Consider the following 20,090-nt stretch of genomic DNA (forward strand, 5'->3'; position numbering starts at 1 on the left):
TGAGAGTTCCTTGATGATGAAATCCATCTGTAATTTGTATTTCTAGTACCTATCACAGTGCCTGCCATATAGCATGCATTCAATAAATGTTTCCTGAATGAACTCATGACCCTGTGAATAAGTCAAGGTAGACATTATGGAGAAGAGCAAATTATATTGCACTTAGAGTTAGGAGATCTGGCTTCTAGTACTAGCGCTATTGTTTACTAACAATTTGGCTTTGGACCTGTCAGTCAGCTTTTCTGAGTCTCTATTTTCACATAAAATGGAGAAATGATATAAGTGTGCACAAAAAGGAAATAAGGTTAATTGTACATTTATAACTTGCAAAATGCTCCATAAATATTATTATCATCACCATGAATTAAGCTGGCCTGGTCCTTAACTATGCCCCAGATTTAGGAGGAAGAGGTAGGATAAATGCTGTGTACAAAGTGTAGTTTTCCATTTGATACTCTCAAAAAGATTTGGTTTTTCATTTGGATAAGTTCAGCTTCACTGAAATGTGTTTGCCCATTCTCTATCAAAGCACCAGGCATCCAAAGATGGCAAAAAATATCCCAAAGGAAATTGAGTATTTCCCCCATTTTGCTATGCAGTGGCATAAACTCTTTAATAATTGTCAGTCTTTTTGTAAGGTGTCAGGAATTGAAATAATCTATATATTCTTGCATCAGTCAATCTAAGAATTTAAGATACCAAGTACAGTTGTTTAGGATAAAGCAGTGATACAATTAAGGTATTTTTCAGTAATATATGTTCTGAGCAGTTATTTTACTACTTGTGAAAAGTAGGTATACCAGTTAGTTAGATCTTCATAGAAAATTCTTAATAACAAGGATTAGAGAAGTAGCTTTTAAGAATTGGGAGTTTTCAAAGCTGCTCCTCCAGATTCAAACTTTCTCCAAGCAGTTAAGAGAAAATGCTCTAACATATCTATCTATATGATCGTGTGGGTAACATGTGTAAGCCTCTAGTGCAATAGCGGTTACATGGGCCAATCCCAAAAATGAATAGCGGAAGATCAGTTGCTGACATAATCCTGGAATTTGCCTTGGTATGCTCATTCTCACTCTCACAGAAGATTCCATCCTAATGTTTTGCATTTTACGGCTACTGAACGATTTAAGTGACCTTCTCCAAGCCATTGCAAAATTTATGCAGCCTTGCTGTTTTGAGAATTTCTCACACCAGAGCACCATAGACATAACATGGCTGACCTTGACCTCATTTAGACAATTCAAATACAGAAACTATTTTGAATTGTTGTGTTACTTGTTATCTGTCCCATTCCAAGGCTCAGCATTCATCAAAGTTTGCTGCCCCGGCCTGAAGTGGCTCAGCGGTTGACCTAGGATCCAGGCAATCGGGGTTCGATTCCCGGTCAGGGCACATGCCCGAGTTGTGGGCTGCAGCCGATCAATGACTCTCTCATTATTGATGTTTCTCTCTATCTCCCTCTCCTTTCCTCTCTGTGAAATCAATAAAAATATATTTAAAAAAACACACACACACACAAAAAAACCCCCACAAAGTTTGCTGACACTGCAAAAAGAGTATTTGCAATTGTGGAATAATTATAATTGCTATTTATTGGATATTACTGGGTGCCTGTGGTTTTTCACAGTGATTATCACTAATTTCTACAGCAGTCCTTATTGTACAGTACTTTTGTATTTTACAGATGAGAGAGAGAGAGAGAGAGAGAGAGAGGGAGAGAGGGAGGGAGGGAGACTCAGCAAGGTTAAGTAACTTGCCCCTAACACCATGCTAATAAGCAGCAGAACTGAGATTCAGACCTCAAGCTCTCTGGTTCCAAATCTCTCCTCTTTCCATTGCACCTTGATGTTGAAGGAGACAAGTGTGATTAAGTCCGTCCACCCTTCACAGTTTGAGCTGATTTGTAGTGACCAGGTGCATTCAATTTCTCAGTTCAAGAAAAAACAAAAAAAGGCACGAATCCCATTAAAAGCAGCTGTAGGAATTTGAGTCATTAATTGGTTATTCTCTTTTTCTGTGTTTTAAAAACTACTAAAGTTATCATGGAATTCTATTTGACTAATTCTTCAATTAATTATAAATCCTGACTCCTGTTTCTAAAGCAACCTTTGAATAGATGCTTCCAATCCTGGCCCTACAGAACCCCCATTACTTCCTTTTTTCTTCAGTATAAAAATAATCATCTGCCCAGCTGGGCGTGGCTCAGCAGTTGAGCATCTACCTAGGATCCAGGCGATCAGGGTTCGATTCCCGGTCAGGGCACATGCCCAGGTTGTGGGCTCTATCAATGACTCTCTCATCATTGATGTTTCTGTCTCTCTCTCTCCCTCTCCTTTCCTTTCTCTGAAATCAATAAAGATATATAAAAAAATTAAAATTAAAAAATTTAAAAAAGTAATCTTTTTTTTTTTCATTTCTGGGCCACTTGTTGCTTTTCTTAGCCCTGCCAATTATTTTTATTATGATAATAGTCATGTGAATAATTAATAAATATATTTTCACACTTTCACCTTCATCATCACTCATCTTTTATTTTTTTATTCTCCCATGAGCTCATATAAGTCAGCACACATACAGACTCCTTGCTTCTTTTACTTGGAAGATATTTTTTCTACATCTTCTTGTCCAAGTAAGAGTATATATTACATTTTCTAATAAACTGTATTATAGGATGACTTCTATAAACCTCTTAAAAGTAAGCTGAAAATCAGCTGGGTAATGTATATAGCTGCTTAGAGTTTGGAAAAGGAAAAGCAAAGCAAAGCAAAGCAAAGCAGAAAAGAAGGGAAGGGAAGGGAAGGGAAGGGAAGGGAAGGGAAGGGAAGGGAAGGGAAGGGAAGGGAAGGGAAGGGAAGGGAAGGGAAGGGAAGGGAAGGGAAGGGAAGGGAAGGGAATAGGAAAGGAAAGGAAAGGAAAGGAAAGGAAAGGAAAGGAAAGGAAAGGAAAGGAAAGGAAAGGAAAGGAAAGGAAAGGAAAGGAAAGGAAAGGAAAAGGAAAAGGAAAAAGAAAAGAAAAGAAAAGAAAAGAAAAGAAAAGAAAAGAAAAGAAAAGAAAAGAAAAGAAAAGAAAAGAAAAGAAAAGAAAAGAAAAGAAAAGAAAAGAAAAGAAAAAAAGAGAAGAGAAGAGAAAAGAAAAGAAAAATATTTTTTCTAAAAAGCCTTCCTGACCAACTCTACCTTCCCATCTCCTATTCTTGTCTTATGCTGAGGGCTGTGTAATTAAATGCTGCCCTGAGGTCTGAGACATTGGCTTACTTCTTTATATGCGTTTTGTCAAGTCTTGTGTTTGGCAACCATTGTGGGTAGCTAGGAAGGGCGGTTTCTCCTCCTTCGGTTCCTTTGGCCTTGGACCCGTGTGCAAACGGTATGCATAACAGAGAGTGGCTCACTCATGCTAGGCATGAACTGGATGTGTGTCTAACTGGATAGACATTTAAAATAATAGAGGGCATGGTGACCAGTGATGACCAATGGTACTCTGGCACATTTCTAGGCTGAGGGGCCCTCCCATCTCTTGGTTTCTTGTGAGAAATTATTCTTCCCATGAATCTATAACTGGGCTATACCAGCCCCTCTTGCTTCCACCTTCTGAGTGTGGAAAAGTGACTAGAACTGCCTCATCCTATTAGGGACAGGAGAAGGTCATGTGCCTACAAGAGCTGGAGAATCTTGCAAGAGATGTATGATTCTCCTGGCTGTGATACCACCCTCCCCCCAAAAAAAGAGAAAAAAAGACAACTTTTTTATGCTTCTGTGATGAAAATGCATATGTAGTTTGTTTACTCCTGTCTATGACAGCCAGGTTCTTTTGTATAATACTTTGATTCGGGCAATAACTACTACCTTCTTCTTGTTACTCACCCTCTATCTCTGGGTGCCTGGAGAGAATTTAGAGTTGGAGAGTTTGATTTTTAAATCCCTTTCGAGTATGAATAGTATATTCCATCACCAAAACCAAATATGTCGATAAGTGGATCTGGTTTGTTCTAGAACTATAATTTTTGCTTTCTTTTTTGCACAGCTTGCTGCCTCCTCACCCCTTTTGTTTATTTTTAAATTGGTTTATATTGATTGCTAAAATATTACATTTCTCTCTAAAGTCATCAAAAAGTATGGGAAGGGTAGAAAATATAAGAAATAGCAGAGGATTGCAGTTAGTAAAAAAAAAAATTATTAGGTTGTTTGTCCCTTTCTCTAAATCAATAATTTTTAATGACAAAAACAAATATGTTTCTTTTATATTTAACGTATCTTAAAAATAAAAACATATGACATTTATAAGACAGTATGTATGGAAGTTGTTTGGCATTTAAATATATTTAAATCATGTGAACATGTCATTCTTCTGTATTTAAATTTCCATTAAATGACTTTGCAAGAACTTTTCTCTATATTATATTCATTGTTCTTTTTTGATAGTCATTTAGCTTTAGTTTTTTTGTTTTGTCTTGTTTTGTTTTTAATCTAAGAACATAAGGGCACTTGCTCTCTTTTTATAATTTCTCTGATTCATGTTTAAGTATTGTATTTTTAATATCTTGTGAAGCCCACAAAAATACCTCTCCTGAATATTACATTTCTTAAGGCTATAGCCAGGAAAGAACCAGTTCAGCTCACCCCCAGCAGATACCAAGCCAAAAGTCATTTTCGGTTCTCAGTCTGTCCCTGGACCTTTGGGTGGCTTTGTGATGACTAACATGCATTTTGGTCCTCTTCAGCCCTTTAGTCCCAGATGGTTTGGCAATCCACTGTTGTTCAAAAGCAAAGTCATCAGCAGGCCAAGACAGGGCCCTTTCAATCCTCCTTCTCAACTAGATTCGTCATCATGGCTAAACCAGTGCGCTCTGTTTAAGTAATTTTGGTCTTGGTGGTGGCCAAGTTGTTTGCATTATGGTTCTGTTTCTTATAACTCCTTATCCCTGTTTCTCTTTAGAGATCATATAGCTCCATCTACCTCTCAGGGCTGCTGTAAAAATAACAGATTAAAACTAACCAAAAACTGTTTGTAAAACCTAATCACTCTGTCGATGCACAATAAAACAATGCTCTGTTTTTCTGAGGCAGGCCTGAATAAAATATTCTACTGAGGGCAGCGGAAACAAAGTTTACTTTAGTTTATAAAAGCTTATTATGCTATCCTAGAAAAAAATTCTGTTAGGTTGAATAATTAGTTTTTGATAACCCCGTGTGGATTAATATTTGTCACCCTATTTTCCCAAAGGAAAGATAAAAAAAATACAAGACTTACAAAAATAAAAGGCCCTGCGATCACAGCAATACAGAGCTGGGCCAACGTGTTTATTTTCAAAACAGAAAACAGATCTTATAACAGTATATTATTATCGTAGCTGTTCCAATTAGAAGAAGGAGGGTGATTTGGTTATTCTGAAATAGCCTGTAATGTATCACAATGAAAACCTTGGGTTCCTTCATTCTCCACTTTGTCTTTGTATGACCATCTCCAAATTATGTCATAGCATAGAAAAAATGGTAATAATGCAAGTAAAGTGAAGTGTTTAATTTTTTTAAGTGTTTTTAGTGGTACTGTATTCATGTTTAAGTAAAAATAGACAATAAAAAGTATTTCTGAAGCTGCAGTCTGAACAATATTTCCCTATAAAGGTGTTATATCTGCTATTCACATGAAGGAGAATCAAGAACTTTTCCCTCTAAATACAGACCTAGGACTGTTATTTGACCCTTGTTGGAATACTAGGAATCCATAATGACTTTTGAAAAGTAGCAAAGAAATACCGCCTGTGCTGCTACCCCTGAGTGAACCCCAGGACTCCAGCTTCTGGAACTCTTTACTGAAAGCAGCCCACTTCTGTGCTCCACAACAGCTCCGCTCACCAGCGGCCCCTCTTCCATCCACAGCAGAACACCTGGGGAGCTGCTGCTCACCTCTGACCTAATCACGGTCTCAGGGATAGGACGGGAACCTGCCCTTCTGAGAAGTCCCCCTGTGGATTCTGTTCTCTTCTCTACAGCACCCTAAGAAGATGGGTTAGAGGCTAGGGCATGCTAGTAGAAACCTGTGTGGAGGGCTTAGCACCTCATTGGGACTTGGGGCGGCCCCATGACTGATGGATGACTGAGCATCGCTTCTTCACTTCAGGAGTTGTAGCACCGTGGCCCTTACTATGTACCAGGTCCAATTCCAAGAACTTTACACTTAGTATAGTTGGTCCTTGAATAACATTGTTTTGCTCAATGTTGTTTTCTTATAACGTTGATGAGAAAAAATATCGATTCTGGCTGGGCCACTGTCTGTGCGGAGTTTCTCCGGGTGCTCCAGTTTCCTCCCACATCCCAAAGTTGTGCAGGGGGTTAATTGGCATGTCTCCATTGTCCCAGTCTGAGTGTGCGCGTGCGCATGTGTGTGTGTGTGCGTGTGCACCCTTTGATGGAAAGGTGTCCTGCCCCAGGCCAGATCCCACCTTGCACCCTGAGCTGCAGGGATGGCTCCAGCCACCCAAGATTCTGAACTGGAGTAAGCGGGCTGGAAAAGAATTCTCTTACTTGTTTTCATTCATCTTTTTTAAATGTATGTATAGCTCACATTTATTTCAATCTTTAATATTAGAAGTACTCTGGGTCTTTATTTAGAAGTTTGGTGATATTTTTGTTTCAAGAACATGCCATAGAAACTTGATTCTTGTTTCTATCGATGAGCCAGCAATTTTCAACTGGTGTGCTGCAAGTTTTCAAAGCATGAAGACCTGACTAGTTAGTCAGGAGCACTGAACTCTTCTCCCTTAGATTGTTAAATAAAAAAATGATAACAGCCAACACAACAATAGTCTTTTGGTGTGAATAAATAAAAATTATATCTTTTTTTTAATCAGATCGGCAAAAAGTATAATACATTTTTTGGTGTGCTGCAGAATTTTCATAATTAGGTCATGTGTGCCTTTAGATGAAAAAAGTTGAAAATTGCTGAATTACCCTATGCTAGAACTGGTTTCCTCACATGCTGTTTCACTTAAAGTCACAGTTTCCAAGAACGTATCCAGGACATTGAGAATTTCCTGTACATTTAGTCCTCACAGCAACCTGGGGAAGTAAATGTAACTATTATCCCTGCTTTATAGGTAAAGATGCTTAGGTACAGTGTGCATAACTAGCTTGCCCAAGATCACATACCTAGCGAGTGGTCCTAAGACACATCCTGTGCCTTACACAAATTATTGTACAAAAGGTGGTTTTGAGCTATAAAATGTTTTTGTTTTCTCCCCAAACATATCAACTTGTTAGGTTTAAGGAACTTACCTCCCACTTTTTTTCTAGATCTTTTGTATTCTAAATTTAGGTGACGATAGTGGAATACAATCTATATACCATTGGAATTTAACAAATAGTTTGGGATGTAGGTCACCTGGCAAAATTTAGAGTGGATCCCTCTGGCAAGATTTAAAGTAGAGGGGGGTCATTTGGTATTCTCTTGGTCAAAACAGGCCAACAGAAATCTCTTGACTAGTACTCTTGGAGCTCCACCCACAGTCAAGGCAAGTCAAGGCATTTGCACCTTTATGCCTAGTTCCTTTTGAATTTCTCCTGCCTGTCAGAGCCATAAACAAAAGTCTTTCTAATTTTCATTTCAAAGTCCTCCCTTTCTCGGCTTAGACTTTAAATGGCTGTTTCTGAAATTAAAAGCAGAAAATCACAGAGCCTTTAAACGTAGAAATGTGTGAATATAGAACACTGACATGCCAAATACAGTTTTAACATTTTAAGTGTATTAAGAACATTGAAATGTATTTAAAATGTAGAAGAAGCCCAGCCAGTGTGGCGAAGTGGTTGAGCACTGACCTATGATCCAGGAGATTGTAGTTCAATTCCCCGTCAGGATGCATGCCTGGGTTGTGTGTGGGCTCAACTCTCAGCAGGGTGTGTGCAGGAGGCAGCCAATCAATGACTCTCTCATCATTGATATTTCTAACTCTCTCTCCTTTTCCTTTTCTTTCTCTGAAATCAATAAAAAGCATATAAAAAAATAAAATGTAGAAGAAAGCCTGGTAATGTCAGGCATCTTATGTCTAAAATATGGTCTTTTTCTATTAATAAATACAACAGGTGAACTTTGAGTAGGGCAACTGCCATCTGCTACTCTTTGGAAAGATCCAAGAATATTGTGAGCGTCATTCTCTTATTGTGTCTTTTCTGGTGTTTATGCAATCAGGCAGGTTTAACACTAGGATCTTCTAGTTCAGAATGTCACTTCTAGAGATGGTAATTCAAGGAATTTGAAGAGCACGGCAATAATGTGAACCAGTTCAAAGATACACAACAGCTCACATATCAAAGGATGGTTTTTTTTCAAAGATACCGAAGACCTTGTCAAACACATGGATGGAGCCAGACTTTTGCATATTTTTTTTATTTAAAGGGCCTTTTGCTGAAGATAGTCATATTAGTATTTTATAACTTAACACTATTTAGCTATATATTTTTTAAGTAAGTCAACCTTCTAGAATTGCAGTGTGGCAGCTATAAAGTTGAACTCGAGAGAAATAGCCCTCATTAAGCTTTAGCTAAGAATCAGAGTAAGTCCATCCAGTTTTCAGAACTAGTAGCCCAACTTGCATGTAAAAAGAAGTGCTTTTATAAACAATTAATGCTCCTTGCAACACACAGGCACACAGAAATTATTCATGCATAGTTAAGAAGTCATTTTCTGAGACTTTGGCTGAAAACTGAGCTTTCATGGATGAAACATTTTGAGGAACATCTCCAATATTCCCCTTGAGACAATGAAGTAACAAAATCCATTAGACACTTAAAATTAGTAGATATTCTTTAATATGGCTCCAATGCTCTGTGTCTTGGCATGTTGTGGTACTTTGGAACAAAATAACACCAGAAAGCCATTTTGTCTTTGAAGATGATAGATTCTGCACACTTAATCCATTGATCTGATGGGCTTTGCCCAGGGTTGAAATATTTCATCTTTACATAATGTTTTTCATATTAAATCTCTGAACAATACAAAATTATCTGGTGACTGCGTTCAACCCCATATTCTAGATATAAAAAAAAATGAAATAACAGAGAAGGTTAACTTTTTTTAATTTTACAGCATTTATACAGTACTAGATATATGTACGCAAACTGTCTTCTAAGTGTTTTACAAAATATTAAATTATGTGCTCTTCATAACAAGCCTATGGGTCTAGTACTATTAGCCCCATTTTATAAGGGAGAAAGTCGAAGCACAGAGAAGTCAAACCGCTGGTCAGCTGTCACACCGACAGTATGTGGTAGGGTAGGAGTTCAACTCCTGCTGTCTGGTTCCAGGGTCTAGGCTCTAACCACTGTACTACGCTGTCTTGTGCCTCACACCAGACAACACTCATGGTTTGTAACGATGAGCTAAAAATGGAAATGAGAATATTTAACATTTTCAAACCTCCTTCTGGTCACTCAACAACAATTTCCTCCCCATAGACTTCATTCTAATCTTCAAAGTGAAGTTTCAGGCTGAAAGTGCTAGACTTTGGGAAAGTGGAGCCTTTGAGATCACAGAGGAGCAATATTTGTATATAGGATTATGCAGAGTAATGTAACATTAAGAATATTTCATATATTTAGTGAAAAAGATTGAAAGTGAAGTTGAGACATTATAATTGGGAGGCAATCTGCTTATTTGAAAAGTTTCTTATAGTTGTAAATTGCACTGCCTACACCTCTAGTCCTCCAGCCCAGACTGATGAGGTCAGGACAGCTGTGCATTTTACCAAAACAAAGGTACAGCTGGGACTGAACAAGGAGCCACCAGCCTCCAGCTCTTATGTTCTGCATAGTGAGGAAAACCATCAAAGCCGTAGGTCCCTAACTGATAAGGAACCAAGCAGCACTCTCACAGGATTACCCACAGACATGGGTTCTCCTGGAACAATAAAGATGTTCTTCTGGTGGTGGTGCTGATGGAAATATAACCTATCCTGAAAGCTTTGAGATGTCAATTTACCCCCATCTTGACCAGGGGACTCTTCACTATTGGTCCAAAATAGAAGGGTGTGGTCCCTAATTTTTATTTTCTGGCAGGAGATAGAGGAGATGGTACACTGACAGAAAGGCAGCTAAAAGTGGGGATCCTATAGATCCAGGACATCTGGGCATCATTAGCCATAGTGGGGCCAACCCATAGGAGAGGTAGTAGGAAGGAAAAGAATCTTTGGCCAGAGGGTGAAAGGCATGGCTGGAGGAAACATTAATTTTTGGAAAATATTTTTTTTTAAATGACCTTGGAACCCATTCATTCTTTAAGGCCCCAGGATAAATAGTTTAGTATATTACAGAAGGAAAAAAATACTAGATCCATCCATGAAGATGAGGTGGATTTCACTGTATAATTCTCACTATTCAGAAAGCTTGCAAAGCTCCCCCATCTTAAGGCTCACAAAACTCAGGCTCCAATAACTCTTCTGAAAGCAGTAACCTTGATATTCACCAAGCTTTAGTTGCAACCTCTTCCTGTCATAGGAAGATTTAAAGTAGAACTCATTTTTTTGGTCAGTGAAACTGGAAGAAGCAGTTTAGTCATCAATAGGTAAGTGTTACGGGTTATTGGGTGTTTTCTTTCCCTTCCTTTTTGGGAAAAATCACTTAGAATGATTTATCTTTACTCATTCAAAAGCCCTAACTACCCTAAAGAGAGGGTAACCACAAAAATTTCCTTTAAAAGTGTTGCAGCAACAGCTGTCTAGAAGTTATTTAGCAGTAATTCACTGCTAAGAAAAGAATGATTGTTTAGATATCACATCTATTAAATGTCACTATAACTAAAATGTGAAAAGTAGCTCCCAAGAGCTTATTTAGATTCCCTATTCTGTGACTGGGACAGATACTTTGATATTACAGTTTAAATTGTCAGGAGAAAAAACGTCTTTTTGTATCTCTAGGGTCTAAAATATTAGCAAAAAGAACAGAAAAGGTTTTTAATAGGTTATCATTCTACAGACTTTCTATGTAAACAATGCATTGGGCCTTGCCATGGTCCCTGAAAGTGACTTTAGCAACCGAGCTCCCTTGGATAATGTAATGCAGCAGTGAAAGCACGGCCTTCAGAGTCCAATGACCGGGAGCTGAGTTTTCCAACTCCTGTTGCCTACAACTGAGTCCTTTGCTAGTTTCTGGACTCCTCTAAACTCCAGTGTCATTTGTAAATAGGGCCATGATGCTCGCTCACAGGGTTATTGTAAGCATTCAACTAGAAATAACATTTGCAGAATGCCTGGCATAAGAATAAGCACTCAGTCAATATCAGTAACTGTCGTTTTAAAGATAACCCCTTTTTTAACACTGGAGTCTCTCAGTATTCATGCTTACATTAGATGATGCTGAATTTTGAATTCTTTCAAGCTGTTTCTATTTTACAGGCAAAAACCACTGTCACATTAGGGAGGGCCGAATGGTAGATTATTACCTTATTTATTAACAAAGGGTAAGACTAAAGTAGAAGTTCAGTGAAAAAAGCAAGTTAGAAAACATATACAGAATGACTCCATTTAAAAAATGTGTATAAACTTGCTTGAAAGGCCATATATCTAAATATTAATATCAGTTATACCTAAATGTCCTTTATTTTCTCTTTTACATTTTTCCCCAGATTTTCTGCAGTGAGCCTGACTTTTCTTATTAGAGAGAATCAACATATGCTATTTTTAAAAGGGATGGAACATAGAGTCACAATGGATCCAATCTGTAGGTGTATGCGAGCTAGGCTGGATCTACTGTGTGCAGAAGTAGAGAGAGAGACCATGGTGGTGGCAGCAGGGAGCCCAAAGATCACTCGGTCAATTTGGTATAAGGTCCTACAAATATGGAGCAAGTATTTCAGAATCTTCAGCGAGGTTTTCTATCTGCTCTACTCACCAGAGTCTGTTTTTTTTATCTCACTTGTTCCAAATATGTAATTACTCCAGAAACTGATCTGGTGTCTTGGGAGCTCTTGGGACCTCTGAGATCAGAAACACTCTAAACCCTGGCTGTCCGCACCTGCTGTCACCAGTCACAGCCCCCACACTGACCCCAATGTGAGGAAACACAGTTGTCAGGCATCTGGAGTTCTGATTTGCTCTATTTTAACTTAGGAAAAAATATTGTATGATTTTTAGATTATTTAATTAAAAATACTCATATTCTCAATCATACTTAATTTTACTTATATTTCGGTGTGAGTAATATTTTGTGGAACATTTAAAAACATTTCTAACTTTAGAGCTTATTGATTACATTTGGGAAAAAATCTCAGAGCAAAAGATTTGGCCATACTTTTTACTTTTTACAACTATAACTCTTATTTCAGGAATTAATCAGAATTAATGTGTTTCTATATTGGCTTTTATCAAAATGAATGGACACTTTGCCCACAGAACTTTGTGTTTACCCATCTTAAGTTGCAGTAGACCTGAATTTTCTGTATAATTCTTTCTCTACTTAACTTTATAAGGAAACACATGTCCAAACCAAGGATAGCCCCACTTTAAGTTTCAACATGGTTTGGGTTTTACAGTGTTCAAGATTTTCCTAACAACGCACCTCTTTTTTTCTTTCCTTTTCTTTTTTGGTCTTAAAACACGCTCTTTTGGCTGGTTTAATAAGTTGTTACTGCCAACCAGTTGCTTTTATGGTAATTGACAGAGTAGTTGATTTCTGGAACCTTAGAATCTAAAAAGGCATTTTAGCCCAGACTTTGGAGAGGCTGAGCCAAGCTACTTGCAGAGTGAAAGCTGCAGCTGAGCAGAATGTAGGGGAAGGCAGACCGAAGTCTGTGCGTGTTAATTAACAGCAGCGCAACGTCTGCTCTAGCTCAGACTTATGGTTTCCCTCTTTTCAGCAGCGTTCAGAATCCTTCCTTCTCCCGTCAGATTGAGCTACTGGATGCCACTTCTGGAGAGGAGGTGGTGAGACCACCTGTCTGCAGTGGGCAGAAGTGGCATGAGCCCCTGAGCACTGGTGGTGGGTCAAAACCCACCACTCCTTAAATACTGACAATTGACTGAAAAGGCACAAAATGCTTGAACCAGATTAGAGCCAGCAAGTTTAAACTTCAAAGGAAAAGAAAAAACACACATATCTTTATATTTGATACAATTATTTAATGTAATTAGTGAATTGTGTATTTTCTGAGTTCCCCACAAATGATGCCAGTTCTTTAAAATACCTGGGGCATTTCCCCAGATTTTATCTCAGCATAACAAAAAGAAAAAAAATTTCCCCACACTCCCAGATCTTTAGAGTTCTTTGCTTCCTACAAAAGCAGAAATGTTTGTGAGTAAAAGGGCCCCTGTTTGCTATTTTTCTTCTGATAGTTCTAGAAACGAGAAACAGTACACTGCAGGAGGTGGCTCTTAGATGCCTAATATCCTAGTGACAGTGGGCAGCCCCCCAATAACAGCAACAAGAAAACATTCCCTTCTAACACCAATTTAAGTTTTGAACCAAAACCACCCTGAAGACAGAGACACCCTCCCCCCCCAGCCCCTCCAAAGCTGTGGTAGTCAGCTTTCTCTCGTTGGTTTGAAATGTTTGACATGGAGCTTTGTTACATGCTGTGTAGCATTGACTATTGACAAAGAATCAAAATGTTTCTCCTTGCATTACTTTTTATGAAGACTTTTCTTCTGCTCTGGGAAAGGAACCTTATTCCACACCTAATGACACTGCATGTGCCCATCTGCCTTAGACATGACATACAGGACTCAGTCTTTTGAATACTGCAGAGTACATTGTTGAAATTTGTGAAACTAATTAGGAATGCCCAAGTGGGGATTGGAGTCTGTGTTTTTACACTTCAAAGGTATTTTCATAGGCACCGAACTATAAAACACATATACCCAAAGAGTAAGCAGAATTTTATAATCTCTCAGTTGGCTGTAGTAAACTTGTTTCTCTGTGGCACAAGTTCAAGGAGGCAGCCACAGGGAGTACAGACGTTCGGGAGACTGCGGGGCCTACAGGTTCACTCATCATCTCAAATAGAATCTCTCCGTGGACTTTAACAGTGAATTACATGTTCTCCTTCCACAGGCAGGATCCATTCATTGCTGGCATTTCTGGGCTCTGTAACCATGACACATGTGATAGCCACAGGGTCCCTTTTGTTGTCAGTGCCATAAGCACCCTCAGGTTGACCATTCCGGTGGGGAGTCTGATTCTGGCCCCTCATGTCTGTGAGACTACTTGGTTTGTGAGCCAGAGCATCAATTACATGGTCTTTTCTAAATTATGTTTTGTTATTTCCCTAATGTTATTTAAGCTTCATGGAACTTATTCTGCTCTTGCCAAGTCTTTCCATTGAATAAATATCTCCATAACCTATTGCTTCACTCTGGGAACAGAATTGTTGCAATTTGTGGGCAACATTGAGCAAAGGCCTAACTCTTTTTTCCCCCCTCTGTAAAATGTCCAATGTGCTGGCTTTCCTCTGCCTGAACAAAGGCCTTTACTTGTTCTGTGTTCGAGTAGCACCTTGTCTCTCTCACTACTGAGTAAAGATTTACAGATAACAGTACTAAGCAAAGAATGATTTAAAGGGCATAACAGAGATATGCTTCTCCACACACAGTCACTAATACTAGGTAGGTTAAGACACAAAGTGCTTAGTAGAATAGTGCCTGGCACATAGGAAGTTATCTGTGAATTAGGATTATAGGAGTTCTATGAGTTAAAACTTGTCATTCTTTTCCTCCATTTACACAAGTAATTTTGTAATTCCAAAATTATCAAAAGCGGCAAAAGTATAGCGAATGACCCAGGCAGACCTCATAGCAGCCAAGAGATCCAGAGGCTGACCATCCAATGGCTCACTGATCCAATTATTTCCCCAAAGGATCCCTAAAATGAAAGGAGACAAAAGGAACTAATGACACTTATTATTCCATTTTGGGCCAGACGTGCATTATCTCATTTATTCTTCCTAACAACCTTATCATTTATACACAAAATGCTTTTGTTTTGTTTGATTTTTTTGTTTGCTTGTTTGTTTGTTTGTTTTAAGTCCCCTGGGTGCCTTGGTGAATGACTGTACAAAGAGCTCATGGTGACCCAGTATTGTCTCCCTGTCTGCACCGTAAGGCCTGACTTGGGATGTGTTAATAGGCTTTCCCGATTCTTTTCCCTCATAGAAGGCATCAAAGTTTAGCTGCCTCATCTACATGGCTATGTAATTATATTCTCTTTACCACATTTTCACTGGGAATTTTTACCCTGGTTGGACTATATTATGATCATGTTGATGTTTTTCTTCTAGTTCTGGACTCTCTTAGAGCCCAGAACTAGAAATTATTCCACATGACCTAATCAGCCTTAAGCATTGCAGGGGAAAAATTGCCTTCAGAAGTACTGGGTTCGAAAGGGGGAAAAGACTTAGAGCAGGAAAAGACAGCTTTCCAAAGGCCATCAAGCTAGAAGAGGGCCTTGAGCAAACATTGAGTTTCTCATGTTTCCTGTGTGAGGCACAGTGCCTCATTCTGTAGCTTCTCGGTAATGTGGTTGCTGCTGATGATGGTGGTGACTTAACCACTGTCTAGTTTTGGAGTCTCATAGGCTGATGTGCAGTATACCAACCCCACTCCTTTGTCCTTAATTTCCTGCCATGCTGATAGTCCCTGTTTCCCCCTATCTGTCCACTTTTGTGTTCCCAATTTGTTTAGCCAGAGGGGCTACCCAGAGATCAGGATCAAGATCAAGAACCCGCTTGGTCTCTTTATATTGATGTGGTGCTGGCTGACACCAGTGTCCTGAGTGAGGCAGTGGCAGGAAGAGGAGTTCTTGTGGAGCTTGAACACTGGTGCTTGCCCATTTGAATATTCTAGGGACGCCTGTCATATTGGGTTGCTGTCAGCTTTGGGTAGTTACTCCTTTGCTAACTAGCCAGAGGGAACTAGTTGCCAGTCCTTTTTCAAAGATGGAGGTTTGATTCCTATGAAATCATAGAATATTGAGCCAGAGCCACCCTGGAGGAACACTCTCATTTTATAGTTGAGGAAATTGCACCCCAGATGTTGTGGGTCCACATAATCCGGCGAAAGGTACCCAGACGCTTGGTGGTGGGGTGGAGCCAGAACCAGAGCTGGCTACAGCATTCCCTCCTGGTGAGAGGGCTCAGTTTCTCAGAATAAATGAACCTCAGATTTCTGTATATCTATGAAAGCTACTTTTTCTTTTTTATTACCTGTCCTCATCATATGCCTGCTTCTTTGTAAAGAGATTTTTTTTACATCTTAGTTTAGACTACTTTATCTTTGTTAAAAAAAAAAAAGCTAATTTGCAACCATATTTTCTTTCTTTCTTTTGTTGTTGTTAATCCTCACCACAGTATATTTTTTCCATTGATTTTTAGAGAGAGTGGAAGGGAGGAAGGGAGGGTGGAGAAAGAGAGAGAGAGAGAGAGAGAGAGAGAGAGACATCTATGTGAGAGAGATCAACCATACTTTCTGATGAACTTGTATTCCTGGTAATTCATGATGAAACTCTTAAGATTTAAAAAGAAGGAAAGAGAAGTAATTAATTGAATTTTTGCTTTTCTTTACAGACGCTCTGGAAAATGGATCCAATAACAGGTGAGCAATAGGTTTTAATTTGCCATTTGTGCTTTTCAGTGTTGCCATTTTCTATGTAGCTACAGTGAGTTTGATACTTTCCTTTCTGCTTTGTTTCAATCCAGTGCAGCTAATAGAAAGGGGCCCAGCAAGGATGACACTTACTGGAAGGAGATCAATGCTGCTATGGCCTTAACAAATCTCGCACAAGGAAAAGACAGACTGCAAGGAACCACCAGCTGCATCATCCAGAAGTCGTCACATATAGCAGAAGTGAAGACGGTCAAAGTGCCCCTGGTCCAGCAGTTCTGAGGGCCTGCCGCTTTGCAGATCGGTGGCTGTCCTTCACGCCAGGGTTTTCCCATAAATCCTCATCTGGAGAGTGGAAGCAGGAGTGATAATGACTCCCTTTGAAACCTCTTCTTATTTTTAAATACCCTAAATATTTCATTTAGTTGCTTCTATAAAAGACATATAAATTATATTAAAAAAAACTTCACTTTAATCAAAACTATTAACTTATTTTATGTTACTCAAACTATGCATACAATGTCTGCATTGCCATCACAGTAAGTGCCTTGCTTCCTGAAAATAAGCTACAACGTGGGCACAGCAGAGCAGCTATGCCTCAAAATGACAACGCCATAGTGCTTATTTGTCTGTGTGTGTCATTCCAGATGGACCTGACCATTCCAGGACTGAAACCATAATTGCCGAAAGCCCTTGAAATGTATTCAATGATTCACATGTTAAAACTTGGAAATCCATTCAGCCCAAAGGAAATAACTTCTGCCGTATTTAAAATTGTTTGGTGTGCTTTTCAGAGTGACAGTGAGACTTTTATGTATGTATCTTGCCTGCATATCTGATACGTTACAAACTTTCAAAATGAAAGGTGCGGTGATCACATAATGTGTACATTTAAGAAGAATCAGGATGAATACCTTGTGATCAGAAAAACTTTTTCCAAGCACTGCTGGAAAATGCATGCTCTTTAGAATTCATTTGGATTTTCTTTTTCTCAAGTTTTGCTGAAGTTTTTAAAAAGTTTTATTATACAGATAACTTGAAATTTTCCTGTGTAGAACTAAACTTACAGTTTAGTTTTAAAGCATAACCTTGTTCAGTATTTTTGTGATGGAAAATGTTTTTCTTAAAGAATGGCTGAAAACCTTTTATTTGGTTCATTTCAAATTACAATCGGTGATGGGTAATTTATTTTGCAACGAGAACAAGATAATGAAAGAAATATATCTCTGTGACTATACATATACACACATAAAATTGATTTTTAAATTTAAAACATATGGACAACAAAACATTGAACAGTCTCTGAATTTTGCCAAAGGACATAAAGTAAAAATTAAGTGAAATTGTGCATTAAAAGAAAGAACATTTTGTTTCTGAATTAGGCTATTATTGAGTGAGAATAATCAATATCAAGATAGAAGAATATCTTTTTCAAACAAACAATAATATTCAAATCGGCTTCAGAGACTTGAAACTTGAATCATCAGTGGAGAACACCAAATATAACAGCGTATATGTGCTACAGAGAAGTAAAAAGGATTTCACTCTTTTATGGGGGATGTTTTTTTGCATATGTAATATATTTTGTAATTTTTTTTAAACTGGAAAACATTTTTGTGAGTGTGAATGAGAGCTGGTAGTGCAGCCATGTGGTGACATTTTCTATTTTATTTTGCAAAATGCTTTTAAAACCAAAGGCTGCTCTAGTCCATATGTGGACAATATCAATCTTGACATAAATTGTAGGACACTTTTTCATGTAACATAGCATTTGGGGATTGGGTTTATTTAGTGTAATGAAAATAATTTGATATAAAAAATATTTTGTATATATATTTTTACTTTGTTTTCTAAATTGCTGTTTGCAGTAACAGTAAGTGCAAAGCAAGATATGTAAGTTATGACTGTATGATCAGATGAAGTATGGGTTCTTTGGTTTATATCCTTAAGTAGTTACAGATCCATTATAAAAACCTTTTAATCTTTGTAAAACAATTTTGCCAAAGTGGGATCATATCAATGAAAACTAAAGACAAGTACTTCACTCTTTTTCATACTATTGTAAGTTATTCTGGTATTAAATATTTTAATAAAATTGTTTTGTTTTGACATATTCCAGTTAGATGAATGGATGCTGGTTGATTTAATTTGAATTAGTTATAATTCATTGTTGCCATTTAAAAAAAATAATCAGCAATTTTGTTCTATGTTATAAACTATGGATGACAAGCCAATATAGGATGGCTATTCACATTTTTTTTTTTTTTACATACCAAAGCTTAGAGTCTGGCCTATAAACACATCAAGAAGATTTTATAATTAGCACATCCTTGGCAATATCTCTAATTGCAATTACTTTTAATTCTTTTCTCTTGCTGCTTTAACATTTTCTGGAAACTAAAGTCCCCCCAATCCTGTAAAAGAATCTTGAACAATGCTGAGCCAGCAGCTGAAAATCTAACTCATAATTTATGTTGTAGAGAAATAGAATTACCTCTATGCTTTGTTTTGCCATGTGTAATCATTTTAATAAAATTAATAACTGCCAAGAGTTCTTGACAGATTTAAAATAAAAGTTAATTTCTAAACCGCAATGATCATATGAATTTTGTTTTCCTTTGAGAGTTGACCAGGTGGAGAAAGAAGTAGAACAGAAGGGCCCATTATATGCCATAATTCTCCTTAGGTTAGTAAGGGATATGATATGGGAGCACCGCATTGGTGTTAGGTTTGATTTCATCACCTTAGACCACCAATCCACCTTTTCAGAGCCGAGGAAAGGAGAGTATGCTTCCAACTGTTAAAATAAATAACTTTAAAATGAACATTTTCACTAAATACCTTCTTTCGGTAGCTAATACAATAAGCATTATTTCTGTGTGCTACGTCCTGGAGAGAACCTAGGCCTCGAGGCTGGACAGATCTACATTTGAATCCCAGCACTGCCACTCACTACTGTGAGATCCAGGCTCAGTCCCTTTTGGCTTCATTTTTATCTGCAAAGTGAGAGGCATGAGTCAAACCATGTAGAATTTGCTACAAACTTTAGAGATAATACATAATATATAAAGTGCCTACCACAGTGCCTGGACTTTTTAAATGGATGCTCAATAAATGGAAGGTATTATCACATAATTATAATTCCTCTATATAGGGTTTATATGCAAGGAAGTAGAAATATAAATGGCATATGAGATATGGGTAGTTTAACAAAGAGCCTTGAGAAATGAAAGATACCTGACATGAGAGACTGCAATGAAATTGTGAAAGTTGGTATCAGAGAGACCTTCAAGGAAGATCATTATATCATTAGTTTCAACTACCTGGAAAAAGCATAAAGTGGAACAAAGAGAAGAGAGCGAACATGCAAATAGAAAACACAACACATGCAAGGACTTCCTTCATTCGGATCAACAAGAGTTGCTTTTCCCTCTCTTCACCTTTCTGGATCCTCCTGTTCAAGATAACTGAGAACTCAAGCCACTGTCTGTATTCTCTGCCCACTCCAAGTAGC

The 20,090-nt window shown here is 38.0% G+C and overlaps 1 protein-coding gene across 5 annotated transcripts in view; it reads left to right on the top strand.

The window, feature by feature from the left end:
* MKX (mohawk homeobox) overlaps positions 1-19,162 on the top strand; it is a 61,354-nt gene extending 42,192 nt beyond the window's left edge. For 3 of the 5 annotated variants that reach the window (XM_081156179.1, XM_081156181.1, XM_081156180.1), the window contains 2 exons: positions 16,540-16,567; positions 16,672-19,162. In XM_081156179.1, the coding sequence (XP_081012305.1) occupies positions 16,540-16,567; positions 16,672-16,858 (215 nt within the window). In that variant the 3' untranslated portion in view covers positions 16,859-19,162. The remainder of the gene's footprint in view (positions 1-16,539; positions 16,568-16,671) is intronic. The other 2 variants (XM_081156182.1, XM_081156183.1) reach the window with 2 other exon arrangements.
* Positions 19,163-20,090: the final 928 nt, after the last annotated feature.

This window comes from Miniopterus schreibersii (assembly GCF_964146895.1).
Source record: "Miniopterus schreibersii genome assembly, chromosome: 1".
NCBI lineage: Eukaryota > Metazoa > Chordata > Mammalia > Chiroptera > Miniopteridae > Miniopterus > Miniopterus schreibersii.